At 44.7% G+C, this 16,905-nt stretch overlaps 1 protein-coding gene across 1 annotated transcript; it reads right to left on the bottom strand.

The window, feature by feature from the left end:
- Positions 1-8,715: 8,715 nt before the first annotated feature.
- On the bottom strand, positions 8,716-16,899 carry NR2F2 (nuclear receptor subfamily 2 group F member 2). The gene is given in 5 exon segments (XM_080982198.1): positions 8,716-9,614; positions 13,270-13,305; positions 13,308-13,773; positions 13,775-13,797; positions 15,941-16,899. Coding segments are annotated over 5 exon segments (1,230 nt in total). The 5' UTR covers positions 16,371-16,899; the 3' UTR covers positions 8,716-9,339.
- Between the last annotated feature and the right edge of the window lie 6 nt (positions 16,900-16,905).

The raw sequence follows: 16,905 nt of genomic DNA, 5'->3' as shown, positions 1-16,905 counted from the left end.
TCTATCATTAGTACCGTTTGGAAACCGGGAGACAGTAAATTCACCTTAGGTTTGGAGCGCGTTAATAGACATTTATTAAATGCTTCAGAGAGAGAGGGAGAGAGAATAGAGGAGGGAGGGAAGGGGGGCGTCTGATTACAGGCAAAGTCTAAGACACACGTTAACATCAATTTGCTGGAGGAGAAAACGAGCGGGGAAACTAAGACCGAGAATCAGACCTAAAGAGAGGAAAAGTTAGGGTGTAACTTAAATGACTGCAGGATATTATTTATACCTTTGCTGATTTCAATTTGGTCTATTTCTCCTTAGTTGAGTGGCCACTGTTTCAATTTCAGATGGAGCATTATTATTATTATTATTATTATTATTATTGCCACCCACGTGTGATAAGCCCCCCCTTAGATATGATCCACCACAACCTCTGATTTTTTTCTCCCCTCCCTCACTTCGCAAGCTTTTAACTCTAGTATCAACCTTCTCTAAGTGAAGAATCCCCCAGGGATCTAAGCAAACTTGTGTAAAATAGTTAAACGAAGCGTGTTTCAAAGAGGATTGCAGCAATCGACCCCCCCCCCCTTTCTCTCTTTCCCTCTGTACACACAAGCACCCCGCGCGCGCTCACCTTAATAAGGTAAAGGGCTCAGTTCAAAAGACAATATTCAGAAATTTGTAAAGGAAGGATTAAAAAAAAATCGAGATCCAAAGAAAATAAAGAGCCGCAGGGAGGGGGACGGTAACATGTATTACTGCCTCTGTTCTGTAAACAATTCGATTATATCTCTTGATATAATTTTTATTTCATTTCCGCTTTGCCTCAGGTTAGTTTTTTCTTTTTCTTTTTAATCGCCTTCCAGGTAGGTTAATGGAGTCCCGTGGGCACCTATTTCTCGCAGAGAGATGGGATCAACGTCCCGTCCCCTCCCCTCCCCTCCAACCAGCCAGCACTCCTCTCATTCTGTCCTCCCGTTTCTCATCTTCCTATCAGATTCTTTAAACTTGGGGCCGCGAGGCGTCCTTCGGGCTCAGAAACTGCCCAAACTTCCCTGTCCGCTGGGGAAGTTTTCCTTCGCCAGCTACCTTGAAATCGACCTAAGGAATCCTAGTGAAACCCAACAACAGGGCGCAAAAAGAAAGATGTTCTGACCTTTGCCATTCCTTCGGGACACTTGTTCTCGGTGGCTTTTAAGACCATCCAGACAAAGAAAGGCAGAGAGATTTCAAGGGACGTTAAGGACGAGCCGGACAACAAAGCTATGTGTAATATACCAAACCCAGTGTATATAGGATCGCTGCCACCCTAAGGTAAGAATCACGGTCAACTCCGGGAGCCTTACCCCTGTGTCAATATGCTTGGAAGCGCTGCATAAGCCAAATCAATGGGACTTTCCGAGTGCTGAACTTTCGATGGATCTTGCCCGCTGTCTAGTAATGCTACTACTAATAATAATGCCACCCCCTGATGTTGGTGTGTGTGCGCATCAGTAGCTATCTCCAGCTCCCACACCTTTAAAAACGTCTATTCCCTCGGTCTCCAAGTTTTCTTCGGAAGAGGGGTGGAGAAAATAAAATAAATAGGAGTGACAATCTTCTGATGGAAAGCTCATTAGTTCGTTGTCCAAGCCTAATAAAGGAACAGAAGTGCATATTATGGGAGTTCAGCCTCCACACACGCTCTGTCAACCAAAATCAACCCTCTGTAAGTTTGATCCAAATTGGGGCTAACTTGGACCGCGATTGTTGTCCGGGCTCCAGGCTTCCTCAGAGACGAATCTCCCAAACACCATCACGTTTAAGAAGGAGGTGGGGGGAAGAGAGAAAAGCCAGGGATTAAAAAAGCTGTGTGTTTTTACACATTCGAAAAAGTCACCAGGCCTTATGATTCACCCTTTCATTTCTCTTGCCGCCGCCACACTATATTAATGGGGGTTCAGAAAGTGGGGGGAGAGAATGGATTTGGGCGATGAGAACCGCCTCCAACCAAGAAGATCCACTGAAACCCAAGCGACTTCTTCCACAACTCTACTTTCCAAGCAAACGCAAGAGAATTTTCCGAATAAAATAATATCCCCCCTCTCCCGGCGTTTACTCAATTAATCACAAGGCACCTTTGCAATGAATGTGATTCCCCCTCCTCAAAGAAACCCGGGCTGACAAGAGTCCCTTTCCTTGGCCAAACATATATGTCCTCTTCCCGCATTCTAAAAACGCTTATTCCGAAGTAAATCTCACGAAGTTCAAAGCCGTGGGAGACACTCCCAAGCATATGTGCCGAAGACCGAAGCATTAGTGGGAGGGCTTATCCCTCAGGGATGGTAATAGTAATAGTAATAGTAATAGTAATAGTAATAGTAATAGTAATAATAGTAATAGTAATAGTAATAGTAATAGAGTAATATAGAGATGTCTTAGCAAAGCCCTGCATCTCCAACCCAAGACATTATTTCAAATAATAGTAATAATAATAATAATAATAATAATAATAATAGCAACTGCAATAACAACAATAACACTGTTGACATTTCACTCCTAGGGAAGAGATGGGCAAGGGAGATGGAAGGGGAGGGAATGCACATATGTATATAAATATATAAAGTTTTAATGGCACATCTGACATATTAAATTAGGCAGTTTTACAATTGGGCCCGGCTGCGATGCTAACTGATTACAACTGCGTTATCAAAAGGGCAATACGATTTATAACTTGTCGGGCACGAGCCCGGATGATAAACAATAGCGGAGATCTGGTTTGTATTAGGGAAGAGCGGAAGATCTAAGGGCTAAGCGATGGGCTTGCGCCGCGTTTCATGGGCTGTATAACCGTTCCGTGCAAAAGGAACCGACTTCTCCGTTTTCTTTCTTTCTCCCCACCCCCCCTCGCTCCCAATCCCCTTCCAAGAGACTCACGCAGGGGTCTCCCTCTCTCTCTCCCGAGCCTGTCACCTTCTTAAGCAGAGAGTTATTTACACTCTTGATGCGGGGCTGTTTATTCAAGACGCCTCGCTTCGCCCCATCCCAACATTCGAGTTAAAGGGCCCCTTCCCCCAGGATGAGGTTTCACACACTCCGTTGGGGAAGGATGGGGGCAAAGTGGGTGGGGGTGTGTGAGAGAAATATCCCCCATTTGCTTCCTTTGGTGTGCAAAAAAAAGCAAAGCAAAACAAAACAAAAAACAAAAACCTACCCTGAAAAAACAAACAACCCAGATAATTTCTGCAGCCTTTTCTATATCCACACCTTTTATTAAATACCAGGCTCGTATTTTCTCAGTCTGTTAATTTTTTTTTAAATATAAAACACAACACTCTTAATGCATGTTTACGCAAATTCAGCAACTGTTCTCTTTCGTGGTGTTTACTCTAAAGGACAAGCAGGAAGGATCGCAACCTTCTTTCCAAATAAATACCAAAACATTCATTCCTAAACTGGGGCGACGGGGTGGGGGTGGGAGGGGGCACCTAGAAGTTCCTGTGACAAACAAACAACTAGGACTAAGCGTTTTTTAAAATGACCGCAACGAGGTAAAAATTTGCCATTAAGTAGACAGCCGCGCTGCGGGAAGCTTAACAGATAGAGGAGAAAATGCGGACGGAGGGAGGGGATGATCAGAAGCACTTTTCCCCTCTTGTAAACTCCTAGCCTCCCTTTTCAATAGACTCTAAGAAGGCCTGCATCTTCGTCAAGAACCGTCTCTCTTCTATGTAGACAAGACACGCTCTCTCCCCCTTTCCCCTAAAATATTAATAATAATTCATTGATTTTTGGGTTTCTCGCAGCAGATCAAGCTCCCAACGCCATTCCTTTAAAGAACACCTTTTGTTATGAGATTGACAACACACCCAAGCACAAAAACGCTTCATCACTTCTTTTAAAAAAAATAAATAACGCTCTGCAGAGGGATTCTCCCCCCCCCCCTTTCTCCAATGGTCGTGGAGCTTAAGAAAGGGATGCTTTTAAAACAAGCTGAGTTCCCAGGTAATTTAGATTCGGACGTGTACCCTAAGCTGAAAGAGAGCCCCTCTCCGCCCACCCCTTCGCCTTTGCAATACGGATGTCTTCAGTCACGTCTGTCCGCCCCTCTGCGGATACCTAACGCCAGACCACCGCAGCAAATCTCTTTTAAGTCCCTTCCCCAAACGGAAGACGATAGGAAAATAAACCTTATCCTAGAATCGGGTGGGGGAACCAACCCCCAACCCCTATGCTAGATTGAAGAGAGGCGAGAAGGCGGGCATTTTCCTCTAAATATCTCCTAGATACCCGCTCAAGCCCTGTCCACAGACTTCCCCACCTAAGTGTATAAATGTGCTAAGCAAAGTAATTCCACATTTGAAGTGAGTGATCCTGTGACCAAGAATGGATTTCAAGAGGTTGTGGACGGCTTCTATTCACACTGAATTACTCTACCCACGGATTAGGAGCATGACATCAAGGGATAGATGCACGTGTGAGCCACCCTATATGAAAAGCACCTCGAAGCCCAATCTATCCATTTCGAGATCTGCTAGAGAGAGAGAGAGAGGGAGAGCAGCACAAGTTGGGCATTCGTAATCCTGTGATGGAGAACTGGACAGTGTAGCTGTGGAGGGTTTGTAATATCTCCCCCCTTTAACGCACACATCCTTGCTTCTTTAAATCCACAGCTAACCACTGGACTTGCCTTGACTCGATTGCTGGTTTGGGAGTTTTTGCAGAGAGGTGCCCCGCTGCCTGCAGCCTTGTGTATGCGTTTAAATACCAGCCTCCTCCTGACTTATTACGAGGATGAAGGGAAAGATCTCTCTCCTCATCACAACGCGATTCCTTTTGCCTAGCAGGACACTCTCTCTCTCTCTCTCTCTCTCTCTGCAGTACACTTCTGGGAGACGCCATGTTGGCTGAGTTAATAGGACAACCCAGCTTCAAGGCAATAGTTTCACACGCTTTATCTACTCCCCCTCCCCAAACACACACCGCAAACATATTTCCTCCCCTCCCCGCCAAAAAACGGCATTGAGGAGGACGAATCCACTCTGCTGTCTCTCCAGTAATTGCTACGGGGTTGGGGGTGGGGAACCGAGAAAGAGCGTGAGATCTAGCGTCAGACGAGCGGAGTGAACGCAATCCGCAGCGAGTAACCTTTTAAACAGGCCTGCGCGCGAGTTGCGTGTATGCTACCGCTCGCTGGCGTGCGTTTCAAAGCCTCCATTATTCTCCGCGCGATCCTCGCCCTGTCTTGTCCTAAGGCAAGCTCGATCCCCCAAACCCTTATGCTTTAACTTTCGGAATAAGATTCCCCCTCTCCCTTCACCCGGTCCAGTATAGTGAAGTTAATTGCTAGAGGGCAGGACGAAGGAGAGAGAAAATTAGAAGGGGTGTGTGTGTGTGTGTGTGTGTGTGTGTGAGAGAGAGAGAGAGAGAGAGAGAGAGAGAGAGAGAGAGAGAGAAGTGGGCGGAAAGAGAGCTTCTCCCATATGTGCTTTTAATAACATTATTAATAACAATCGTATTTCAAAGGCTCTTTCCCCTGCTGTTCTTTAAGTGGAGAGTCACTTTAATAATTTTACTTATAATTCCAACACTGGTGCTGGGAAGGGGAAGAACTCAGATTTATTTTTATTTTTTAAAGAAATCCAACCACCCTAGAGAGGGAGGCTTGAGGGAAATCTCCGGACACTTCAAGAGAAAAGAGTTGCTCGTATTTAGCAGCTTTTTATAAGAGCTAGTCAATTTCACATAGGACTCCTTCTGAGTCCGGGCCCACTTCCTTTGTCCGGCTCAATTGCTCGGGGGGAGCTCCTTTGTTCTAAGTCAGCAGGCAAAGAAAAACTTTCCTTAAATGCCATAAACTCACACCTATCTGAAAGCCTTTAAACAACTCCACCTCGGAGCTTTTCCAAATATATGGATGCATATATGGAGACAGAGAGAGAGGCAAGGGGAATGGAATGGAAAATTTACCGAGGGAGAAGAAGGAAAGTGGAATGGCGGGGTGGTGGTGGTGGCTGGAACTGGGTTTTTGTTGAACCCCTTTTACATTCAGCTCTTTTCTGCCGCCATCTCTCCAGTCCAAGCTCGATTAGGAAGTTAACGTGGGGAAGCGAGGGAGCGGAGGGAAAGCAACGCCAAGAGAGACAGGTATATAGAGGAAGAACAACTGAGCAACAGCCCAGATGTCTGAAGGTTGGGGGGGGGAGAGAGAAGAAGAAAAATCAAGGAATGGCTTTTCTGAGGAGCTGAACATCATCAAGTTGCAATATGCCAGGAAACACATTTGCAGTAAACGATTGTTTAAGAACAAACCCCACCACACACGGAAAGCAAGCAGGCCAAAAGGGGGGAGACCCTTCGAGGTGAAGTTAGAGAAGGGTTAAGTTCCCCTGTTAAGTTCATTCGCAGACACAGACATCCTTTAGAGTAGCAGACAGTAACCAGCACGAAAAGCACCACTAAAACCGGAGGATCACTCTCATCTCTAAACCAGCAAGCATATTTATCTATGCATCTCAAAAGTGCCTTGGGTTCATAGGAAAAAGAATCATTTGCAGCCATTCGCAAAGAGTACACCTATTCCTCGAAAATAAATAAATAAAAACAATATCTGGTCCATATGTCTGGAACTGAAGCAGGCCAGAGATGGAGTGTAGTTCACAAACTGGTGGGCTCTTTCCGTATGTATGTATGTATGTATGTATGTATGTATAGGTCAGAATGTGTGGCTGGGGGTGGGGGCAGAAAGCCTTAGAAGAGGGGACAAGAGGCTATTTTGAGTACCCTCTATACTTCCCTCCTCCCACACAAATTCACAAGCAGAGTTTTTGTCAACCTGCTTTGGAGAACTGAAGCGCAGGGAGAGTAAGAAAAGTTGACTGTAGGAGGGGACTGAGGAAGCGTTTTTGAGTAATTTGAGGGCAACAGATACTGGAGCCAATAATTTCAGTGGGAATCTGGCCTTTACTCAATATGTTGGGTTGAAACAAATACACTACTATTTACAGCACAATCTCCTGTGTGCTTCCTTCGGGATAAATCCCACTGTATTCAGTGGGGCTCGCTCCTAACATAGGACTGCAGCCTTAAGTGCAGTGTCTTTTGGAATCAATCATACTTATTCCTTATTATAGTTAGACTCAGAAAGCATTATTATAAGTCCTTCTTTTATAATGCTAGGTGCCTACACACACACACACACACACACACACACACACACAACTTGTACATTCCGTCTTATGGTCTGAGAATCTTTGGCTCTCTAAAAGAAAAGAAATGGTGAGGAAACTATGCAAATCCACTTCTGAGCTGAAAAGATCTCTCAGTGACAACCAGCACACAACAATTCCAGAGTTCTTCTCTCTGTCACAGACATTGGGATTCAGAGCAAACAACTGACCTACATTTTCAATAATGCCACTTGGCTTCAACCAGATTATATACTCACAAAACATACATACATACATATGTGTGTTTCTGTGTACGTGTGTGTATATCAGTTCCTATGTAGGCACTTAAGTGTGACAGAATTAATAGGTCATTGCTCTTTTAACCATCCCCTCTGCAGTTATTATTACTAGTATTATTTTTTGTAATTATCAAGAGGACAAGAGGAAAGGAAATGTTGCCATCTTAGGTTGCAATCCTATGTACTCTACGCACAGGTTGTGAAAATTATTTGGGGGCAAACATATTGAGGATCAGGTTGGAGACCTCATGAAGCCACAATTAAACCAGGAGCTGAAGCTGGAACATCTCACCAGCACCACCAAACCACCACCATCTATTTTACAGGAAACACACACAAACAACACCTATTGTGTTGCAAGCCGATTTTGAAGCAGAGTCTATCTATCCAAGGACCAAAACCTCTTCAACAGAAGAATAAATAGGAATATTTTACCCCAAGACATTTAGGAGAGCCATACAAGGTGTCAGATATCAAATAATATTTTAATTTCTGAATACTTTCAATTTTTCCTTGGAATATAACACACAAAGACTGGACCAAACAGTTTTCAGTTATTATAACTTTTACAGTATACAGAAATGTTGCACTTAAAAAAAAAACCCTTCAGCTTTTTTTTCTTTAAAACACAAAAACTGTAAACTCTAAGATACTGAATCAACCACATTATCTATAAGTGCCAACAGTAGTGTTATTTTTTTTTTGTCATGCTGAATTCAATGGTTTTTTTCTTTTTTCTTTAAAAAAAGGGAAAATATCAACAAGTATTATAATACAAAGAGCTTGCAAATATACAAACAGATAGAGGAACTTGGTAACAATTTAGGACAACTAGGCGGAACCCAATTTTCATTCAAATTACAAAAAAGTTCACTTTGTGATGAAACCCTATGTGTGGTTTTGTGTGCGTGTGTGTATGTGTGTTTTCATCAAAACTGTGTTGTGTCTTAGACACAATTCCTTCTCCCTCCAAGAAATACGCATTCCCTTCCAAAATTCATGTTTTGTCTTTAAAATAGATATATATATATAAAAACCTAGTCAAGGGAAGGTGGGCTTGCGGGTGGGGGAATAGTTGTGGTTCTCTTTTATTCGATCTCAATAATTATAGCTGTCGTAGCTTGGAGCTAAATTTTGGCTGACTAGTTGTAAGTGCGCTTCCATCTTTCCTACTATTGTGGGGAATTTTTTCCCCTTCTCTTTATGTTCTTCTCATAAACCTTTCTGAGACAGTTTTAATTCTTTCAGAACTTTTTTTTAAAAAGGATACACAGTTGTAGTTGTTGTTTTTTAAATGAAGGCAAGATTATATCAAAATTATTATAGAACCACAGAATAAACTGGTTTGGAACCAGAAAAAATACAAAAAAAAAACCCCAAACAAAACCCTATAGGTACACAGACAACATAGGACAAATTAATAATTTGGAAAAGAGATAGAGAGAGATAGAGAGAGAGAGACTTGTTTCCATTCCATTAATTTTCTCCAGATTTCTTTTAAATGCACTTTTAGCAAGAGATTGTGTTTCAAGTTAAACACCCCAGAGAAAAGAAAAAAAGAAAAAAAATCCTTTCCCCTTTTCTTTTAAAAAACAACGAGAGAGAGAGAGAGAGAGAGAGAGAGAGAAGTAGCAACTTCTGGACAACAGGGGAATTCTTAATTCAGTCTGTAAAAAGTTCATATCACAAGTCTTTTTTTTTTTAATTAGTATTCAGTCCATTCCAATTATTCTCTCTTCATTTTTAGCCAAGATGCAACATCCTTGCTTAGCTGAAGGACGTTTAAACAACCGCCAGACCCCAAAGTCACTCGCAAAAATCCTCCGTTCCAAAATTTCCAATTTTTTTTTTCAAATTCTCTCATCTGTGGGTTTGTTTTTTCCTCTCTCCAACATTTTTTCCCCTTATTGAATGGCCATATAAGGCCAGTTAAAACTGCTTCCAGACAGTAACATATCCCTGATAAGGGTTTCTATGGGGGTTTTACCTACCAAACGGACGAAAAACAATTGCTCTATGACTGAGGAAGAGACGGTGCGGAGAGATGGGAGGCGTAACAACAGTTTTCCAAATCGCGTAGGCTGGTTCGGATATTGACTCCTTACGTACTCTTCCAACGCACACTGGGACTTCTCTTGTAAACTTTCAACGTGGGCTACGTCGGAGAGACCACACGCATCTGGAAGAAAGTTGGTTTCAAAGAGAGAGGGGAAGGGAGGGGGAAAGTGTCGTCAGTATCAAACAAGTTATAGTCCCCCCTTGGAATGGTTTAAAAACCAACCCCCCCCCCCGCAATCAAAACAATAGTAATAATGTAAATAAAATCACAGCTAAGAACTGTAAGGATGAAGTCGTGAGCATTGCAAGATAGACGCTGCTCTTGAAATCTTTTGAGACTTGCTTCCTAGCGATTTAAGTCCTGCGGAACTTGGGGGGTCAACGTGCTTTGGGTCGATCTGCTTGTGCGCGCCCAAATCTGCGGATCTCTCCCTCCAAACCTACAGGCATTTATTCTCCCTTTTGAAAGTCAGGCTCGCTGAGTTCAAGTCTTGGACTTCCGAATAAGCCGCGAGGACATGATTCAGTCCAAGTTAAGCCCTGCTCAAGCTACAATCCCAAGCACAGAGGAGAGTCATGTTGCAGTCCTGTCTGCACGCTTCCTAGGGAGCCAGTCCAGCAAGATTTTTCCTCTGAGTAAACACGCGTTTGGATCTTCCTGTTCTTTCTTTCGGTTTCAACAGGAGCACGTGCTCTTTTTTCTTTTTCTTTTTAAAAAATAATATTCCAAAAGTCTCCCCTCCCGGCCAGGATTTTGGCCTGAGGTCTTGATTTTAAAATTAGCCCCAAACCTTTCAGTGATCTCACCAGATTTTCACTGCATTGGGTTGCGGGGGGGGGGGGGAGTATTTTGGCGGCGGGGGTGTATGGAGAAGGAGAAAGATAAGACATGGTCTTTCCTCACAACACACATGCTCGCATTGGGGAAATAACTGTGCTGAGTCTAATCTCAAAGGCCAGAAAAGAGAGTTTCATAAAAAAAGGAAGAAGGCAGCAGAAACCCACACACGTTAAGAAACTGGCTCAACTCAGGATAATGGAGCCCCGCACCCAAAAAGCGATTCCCCCCTAAAGGAGACACCGCCGTTTCCCTCAGTCTTTGAAAGTGATTTAAGTGGTCCTTTAAAACTGATCTTGTCAGTTTAGCCTATTCAAAGGCAACCAAGCAAACTCTGATCGCTCTCTTCATTAGAGCTGTTTCTCTCTCTCCCCTTCTCATTCTCTGTCTCTCCCACTCCCCTTTCTTTCCTCGCCTTTCTTTCCAATCATACGAATATATACTTTTTATTTTTTTTAAAATGCATCTGTAAGATACGATTTTTTAAAAAGAGAAAAGAAAAAACTGTTTAAAAACAATTTAGAATTCTTGCCACGCTTTGCACTAATATATAGATATATATATTGCCCCACTTTTGACAGGCTAAAATACAATGAGGTCCCTTTTAATCAGAAGCTGCCTTTGCTCAGGTTGTGACCTTAGCTGGCTGGGCAAAGCACTAACACATGCATATTTTTCAAAGCCATTAGAATCCAGATATAGATTCTATAGAAAGCACCAGTAAATATTATATGAAAATTCTCTACATCTAAATAACACATCAGCCCCAGTGCTATTGGGGCGTCTTAGCTGACAAATCCCTGCATCCGTTCCCCCCATGTTTTATAACCCCACAAAATCAGATAACAGAAGCTTTATCTAAGCTGGGAAGGCAATTTACATACAGATCCACATTTTGCAAACAGTCATAAATTTCGCACTTTAGACAACAGCTGAGAGGTTTCCCCCACAAAGGTAGCAATATTAATCACACTACTGCAACCCACTACAACACCAGATTTGAAATCAAATGTTTGGGGTTCATATGTAGGCCTTAAGAGGCTCAGAGAAGATCCTCAAGAAGGAAATAATGTGTCCTTTTAATAGAGGACACACACAAAAGCACACTGTTCCTTTCTAGTGCTGCCTCTGATAATTGATCATCTCTGAGTCCAACTAATTTAGGTGGGCAACAAATATTTTTGGCCAGGGGGGTGGGGGCAGGCAGAGGTGTAACTGTGGAAAGCAATAATATATAAAAGGAAGTTCAGGTCACGACCTAAATTTTGGATAATGTCCAGAAAGGCACTCTGTTTCCTCAGACCTCCCTTAACATAACAAGGACTGGATTGTAAATCCTAATTTTCCCACATAAATACTGATGCCTCGGCCTATTTCCTCATATCAAAGGTATTTTTAAAATGAAAGAAAATATTTAAAAATATCTATCTATCTATCTATATATATACCAATGAGTGATTACTTTACAGATCCTGCCTCCATTCATATGGTCATCACATGACCACTACCCAAAGCTGCCCCATTACTTACAAGATCACACACACACATCACTATTTATATCTGAGAATCTAGCATACTGTTAGAGGCCTGATCCGATGAATTATAATTTTTTAAAAAGCAAGTATGTCTTGAAAATATGTTGCCTCCAGAGTTAATATCAGATATATTACTCACCCAGTTGAACCACAGCTAATTAGATTTCATCATGCATTCCATTATTGTTTTATAACTGTAGCGCTATTTATATGCAGCAGAAAGTTGGCACTGAAATCTCTCTCTCTTCTCTCTCTCTCTCTCTCTCTCTCTCTCCAACCCCCCCCCCTTCTTTTTTGGCACTTTTGATTGTTTAACAGTGCAACTCTACCACATCTACTCAGGAGTAAGCTCCACAGAGTTTCATGGGGATTGCTTCCAGGCAACCTCTGATAAAGGACTGCAGCCTAAGTGACACTTTTTCAACATGGATTTCTTTTTGTCTTTCTTTAAAGAGGAGTTAAAACAGAAACCCATAATGTTGCAATTCAGGGACTACAGTTGCAACACTTCTTCACATTCCTCATCCCTGCTGCTGTTATGCATGAGTATTGCCACTACCGCTAGGTTTTTGTATAGGGGGCAGCAACTTGAATTCCAAACACACATTCTTGCTTCAACTTATTATTATCATCATTATTATTTAAAATACACCCAGCCCCTCTGACCATGGTTTAGACCCACTTTCTCCCCCTTGGCAATCTGCTCCAAGGCCCGCCAGGTCCATGAGAGTTTATTCACCCTCAGTCCTTTCCAGAATGCGATTGATTTGTTTATTGGATACTCTAGTTAGAGCTCCAGCACATATCACCCTCCAATATCCCTTTAATTTTAGGATTCTTCTATCTCCTTCGAAGTAGGCTTTCTGCTCGGTTAGGAATTCCACTGGTTATTATATATATTTAAAAAGATCAGATTCCAGCATACTCTGGTTATTTATCAACTTGCTATGCTTTAACTATATCAACCCAGAGGTTATTTTATTTGCACATTTAGCAAAAGTCTTTATCCCCCTTCCCCAACAGTGACTGCACATGGCTCAATAAAAAAGTTATTCTGTCCATATTACATTAAAATTGAAGGCAGAATATTTGGAGGGTTTTCCTCCTCAAATAAAACGTCTCTCTCTCTCTCTCTCTCTGCTTCAATGCTAGGCACCCTTGAACTAACACTGGACGCAGCGGGCCTTACTTCCGAGTAAACATGCAATAAAATAGGATGAGAGATGTAATCTGCTCATTGCTTCTCCCTCCCCCCCCCCCAAAAAAAAAACCCCAGTTGCGGTGTTACAAGTTCCGTTCCGAATTTTCTCACGGAAAAACCAAGGGAGCTGGGTTGGGGCAGGGGAGACTTTCAGATTTCCTCGCTCCCTCCCTCTCCTCAGAGCCCCCACCCTGTGGCTTACCTGAGGTGAAAAGGACTATGGCCTTCAAGCAGCTGATTCCGCCGAATCCACGTGTAAGGCCTTAAGTTTCTCGACCTGTTCTTGGAAGATTCGTATGTGGTCCATAAAGGCTACAACTCGGTCGGCGGACATGGGCGAGGCGTGCAGGCCGGCGGCAGCCAGGAGCGGGGCGACGTGGAGGGGCATGGAGCACTGGGCCGCGTTGAGGACAAACAACTCACTCCAGGTTAACCTCAGCAAGGCCACCTGGTCGGTGATCTGGAGGTCGGGGAAAAAGGGGATATTCCGGGCCCACTCGACTGCGCTGAAAAGCATCCGAGCCGCCAGCTCGCAAATGTTCTCGATGCCCATAATGTTGTTGGGTTGCATGCACTGGCTGCCGAAGCGCGAGGTCGGGTAAGGCTCTGCCCTCAGCAACAGGGAGATATATCCGGAGAGGTACGAGTGGCAGTTCAGGGGGTCTCCGTTGGTTAAGGCGAACTGGCCGTGGGTCGGCTGAGTAGGGTGGCATTCTGCCCCTCTGGACGGCTGCAGTAAATAAGGAAGAAACTACAGCAATTAATATCTGAATTGCTAAGGAAGCCCCTTCTGGAGCTAGCACATCTAAAGCTACTTTATTTTTTTTTTATTTTATTTTTTGGGGGGGAGTTTGCTCAGATTCAAGGGTGAATTAAAGAAACTCAGGAGGGTCAAGGAGGTGCAGAGAAGCCGGGTCTCTCACTCCCCAAATTGCTGAGAAGACAGCAACCAGCACTTTGGCAAATATGTCAGCGGGTGTCAATCCAAATGTACTTTTTTTGTGGGTCGGGGAGAAAAGATGGGTGAGGGATCAAAAGCTTGGGGGGGGGGGGGGACTGCAGAAGGCAAAAAGTAATGCCCCTTCCTTGGCCAAACGAACAGCCAGCGGGAAAAACACAACCACAAGCGGCTCTTCCGCCCCTCCATTCAATCGCCAGACGTATCAAAACACAATTAAAATAAAATACTCGAATTATCTTCTCTCCACATCGCTATTTTTATTTATTTTTTTTGAAGGGAGAAACTGGCAGGCAAGGGCCCCCTCCCCATATTTTCCAAACGCCGCTTTCCCCGAAGAAGGAGAGTTGCTGCTGCTTCCTTTTTAAAACTACAACACAATCTATATCAAAGGAGGAGAGAGATCAGATTAGAACTGCAGCCACACGCGTCCATAAAATAAAATAATATCAAAACAGCACGGCCTATTGTTACATTTCCTCGCCATTCATTCAGAGGTGGGGGTGGGAGCGAAGCTTTGGAAAACCCCGGGATCGGCTGTTTTTATGGAAAGTGGGCCTCTCATTTGGTTCATAAATTTACATGGTGACAAGACGAGAGAAAATGAAAGAGAGAAAGACCCACAAAAGCGCCGAGGAAGGGGGGTGGAGAAGGAAGACGAGAATGTGGACGAGAGAATGTTTTTTATTTTATTTTGCAGGGGCTGGATCTGGCTCCAACGTGGCCCAAGGTGGAGATTGAGCGTTTCAGAGAGCGAAGGAGGGCAGCCTTTAACCCCCAAACATAAGCCAGACACCGGAGGTTGGGAGGAGGGGAGAGGAGGAGGAGGAGGCGAGCGCAACGCCATTAAGGAAGCTACAGGCTCGCCTTTCCTTGCCCTCTCGGAATCTTCCACCACCGAGCTCCATCTTGCTCACAGAAACCTCCCTGGTTTAAACTCTGTATTTATTTGTGTGTTTCCTTCCGGTGCTTAAGATCCCCGATCGCTCTCTCCCACTCCCCCGCCCCCCGACCCGCAACCCGGCTTGCTCTCTTCCACCCTCCCAACCCCCGGGAAAAAAGAACTGGAATAATACATAAATGAAATCTTGATTATTATCAGGGGCATAGGCCAAACAGGACCCCGCGCGCGCGTGTTTTGAGAGCGCGAGGTTGAGCTTTCTCGCCCGGACTGGGGAGGAGAGAAAGCCCCGGGAATTCTTGGAAGAAGCCTCGCGGAATTTCTAACCGAAGGGAACCTCTCCGGCAATTGACTGATTGATTGATTATTGGGATTAGCAACGCGGGGAAGGGAGAGAAGTTACAGAGCTACGTCTGAGGTTATCTTGTACGTTGTTTGGGGAGTGGTGGTGCCTACGGATCGCTGCGGGCGGTGGAAGGGTGGCCAGCAGGAGAAATATCCCAGCCTGCCTTTGACCCCCGCCGTTGGACAGAACCTCCCTCTTTTATCGGAGCCCATCGAATCCATTCTAAGGTATAACGCACAGCATTTTCGTGGGGTAGTCATTGTGTTTGGGGCTGGTGGGTTGAGAGGAAAAATAAAATAAAATAAAAATGGAATCTAGCTTTTCTTGGAATCAACAAGCGGGCCAATGTTTGTCAGGGAAACGCATTCCACCCACCCCCAGCCTCTCACACTCCACACCACGTTTCCTTGTCCTGTTAAACTCACCTAACCCTGCTTTCCCAAGGACAGCAACACACTCCCCATTCCAGGCCATGGCAAAAGAAGAGGAAATGTACACAAGCTATGCAATCCCAGAAAGCAACCCATCTCTAAAATCCACGGTCCTAGTCCTCCTCATCCCACGCTGGTCTCTGTTTACATGCGCACGCAAATCCAGAGACCTCCCGCCCTCTTTCCCCTCCCCACCGGGGTTGGTTGAGAAGTGGAAAACAAATGAAATTCCAATACCTTCCCGTCTCATTCCAACCTTGAGGCATTTTTTGAGGCGACAATATTGGCACTGGTTGCGGTGATGTTGGTCAATGGGACAGTTCCGGTTGGCGCGGCACGTGTAGCTGAGGTTCCTGCGGACGCTGCGCTTGAAGAAACTCTTGCAGCCTTCACACGTGAATTGCCCGTAGTGCTTGCCGCTGGACTTGTCCCCGCACACCACGCACTCGATGTGCTGCTGCTGCTGCTGCTTCTCGCCCTGGCTCTGCTGGCTGCCTTGGTTGGTCTGCGCGGGCGTGCTGGGAGGGCCCCCTTGGCCCGGCGTCTGCGGGGTGTGCGGGGCGCCCGTCGGGGGTCCCGGCACAGGGGGCGCTTGCGAAGGCTGCGTTCCTTGCGGGCCGGCCACATCGTCCTGCGGGTCTCGCCACGTGCCAACTACCATTGCCATATCTATGGGACACCTTGGCCAAATTGCTCGCCCCCCGTAGCTTTCGGTTGCCAGCGGACCCGCTTCTTCCGAGGGCTGAGCCCGCAGCTCTTCAGCTAGGAAGCGTCCTTGCGAGAGAGACCTATTTATCTCTCTGTCTAGATATAGATAGATATAAATATATAATTTAGTCCACCTTTGTTTTTATTTCTTTTCTCTTTCTTTTGCTGTCCTCCCCAGTTCGCGTTGGCGAGTTTTTGTTCCCCCCTTCTTTTTTTCCCTTTTTTATGGAAGTTGTTCGGCTTGTGTGCGGTTTCCCTTCTTTTTCTTCTTCTCTTCTACCCTCCTCTGGTCCTTTCTTTTTAAATTAATTTAATGTCCTTTTTTTTTCTTTGCTTGCTTGCGCCCCACTTTTTCCTTGCTGGGCAGTCCCCCAAAATAAAGTCAGCAATGCGGGTCACCAAAGTGGGGTGGGGAGGGGAAGAAAAGTAGAGCAAGAACGAGGAAAGAGAGAGAGAGAGGAAGAAAGAAGAGAGGGGACGAGGAAGGGGGGAAA

This window comes from Podarcis pityusensis (assembly GCF_964106645.2).
Source record: "Podarcis pityusensis genome assembly, chromosome: 14".
In the NCBI taxonomy this organism is placed as follows: Eukaryota; Metazoa; Chordata; class Lepidosauria; order Squamata; family Lacertidae; genus Podarcis; species Podarcis pityusensis.
Note: the sequence above shows the minus strand (reverse complement) of the source record. Positions and strands in the feature narration are given on the sequence as shown.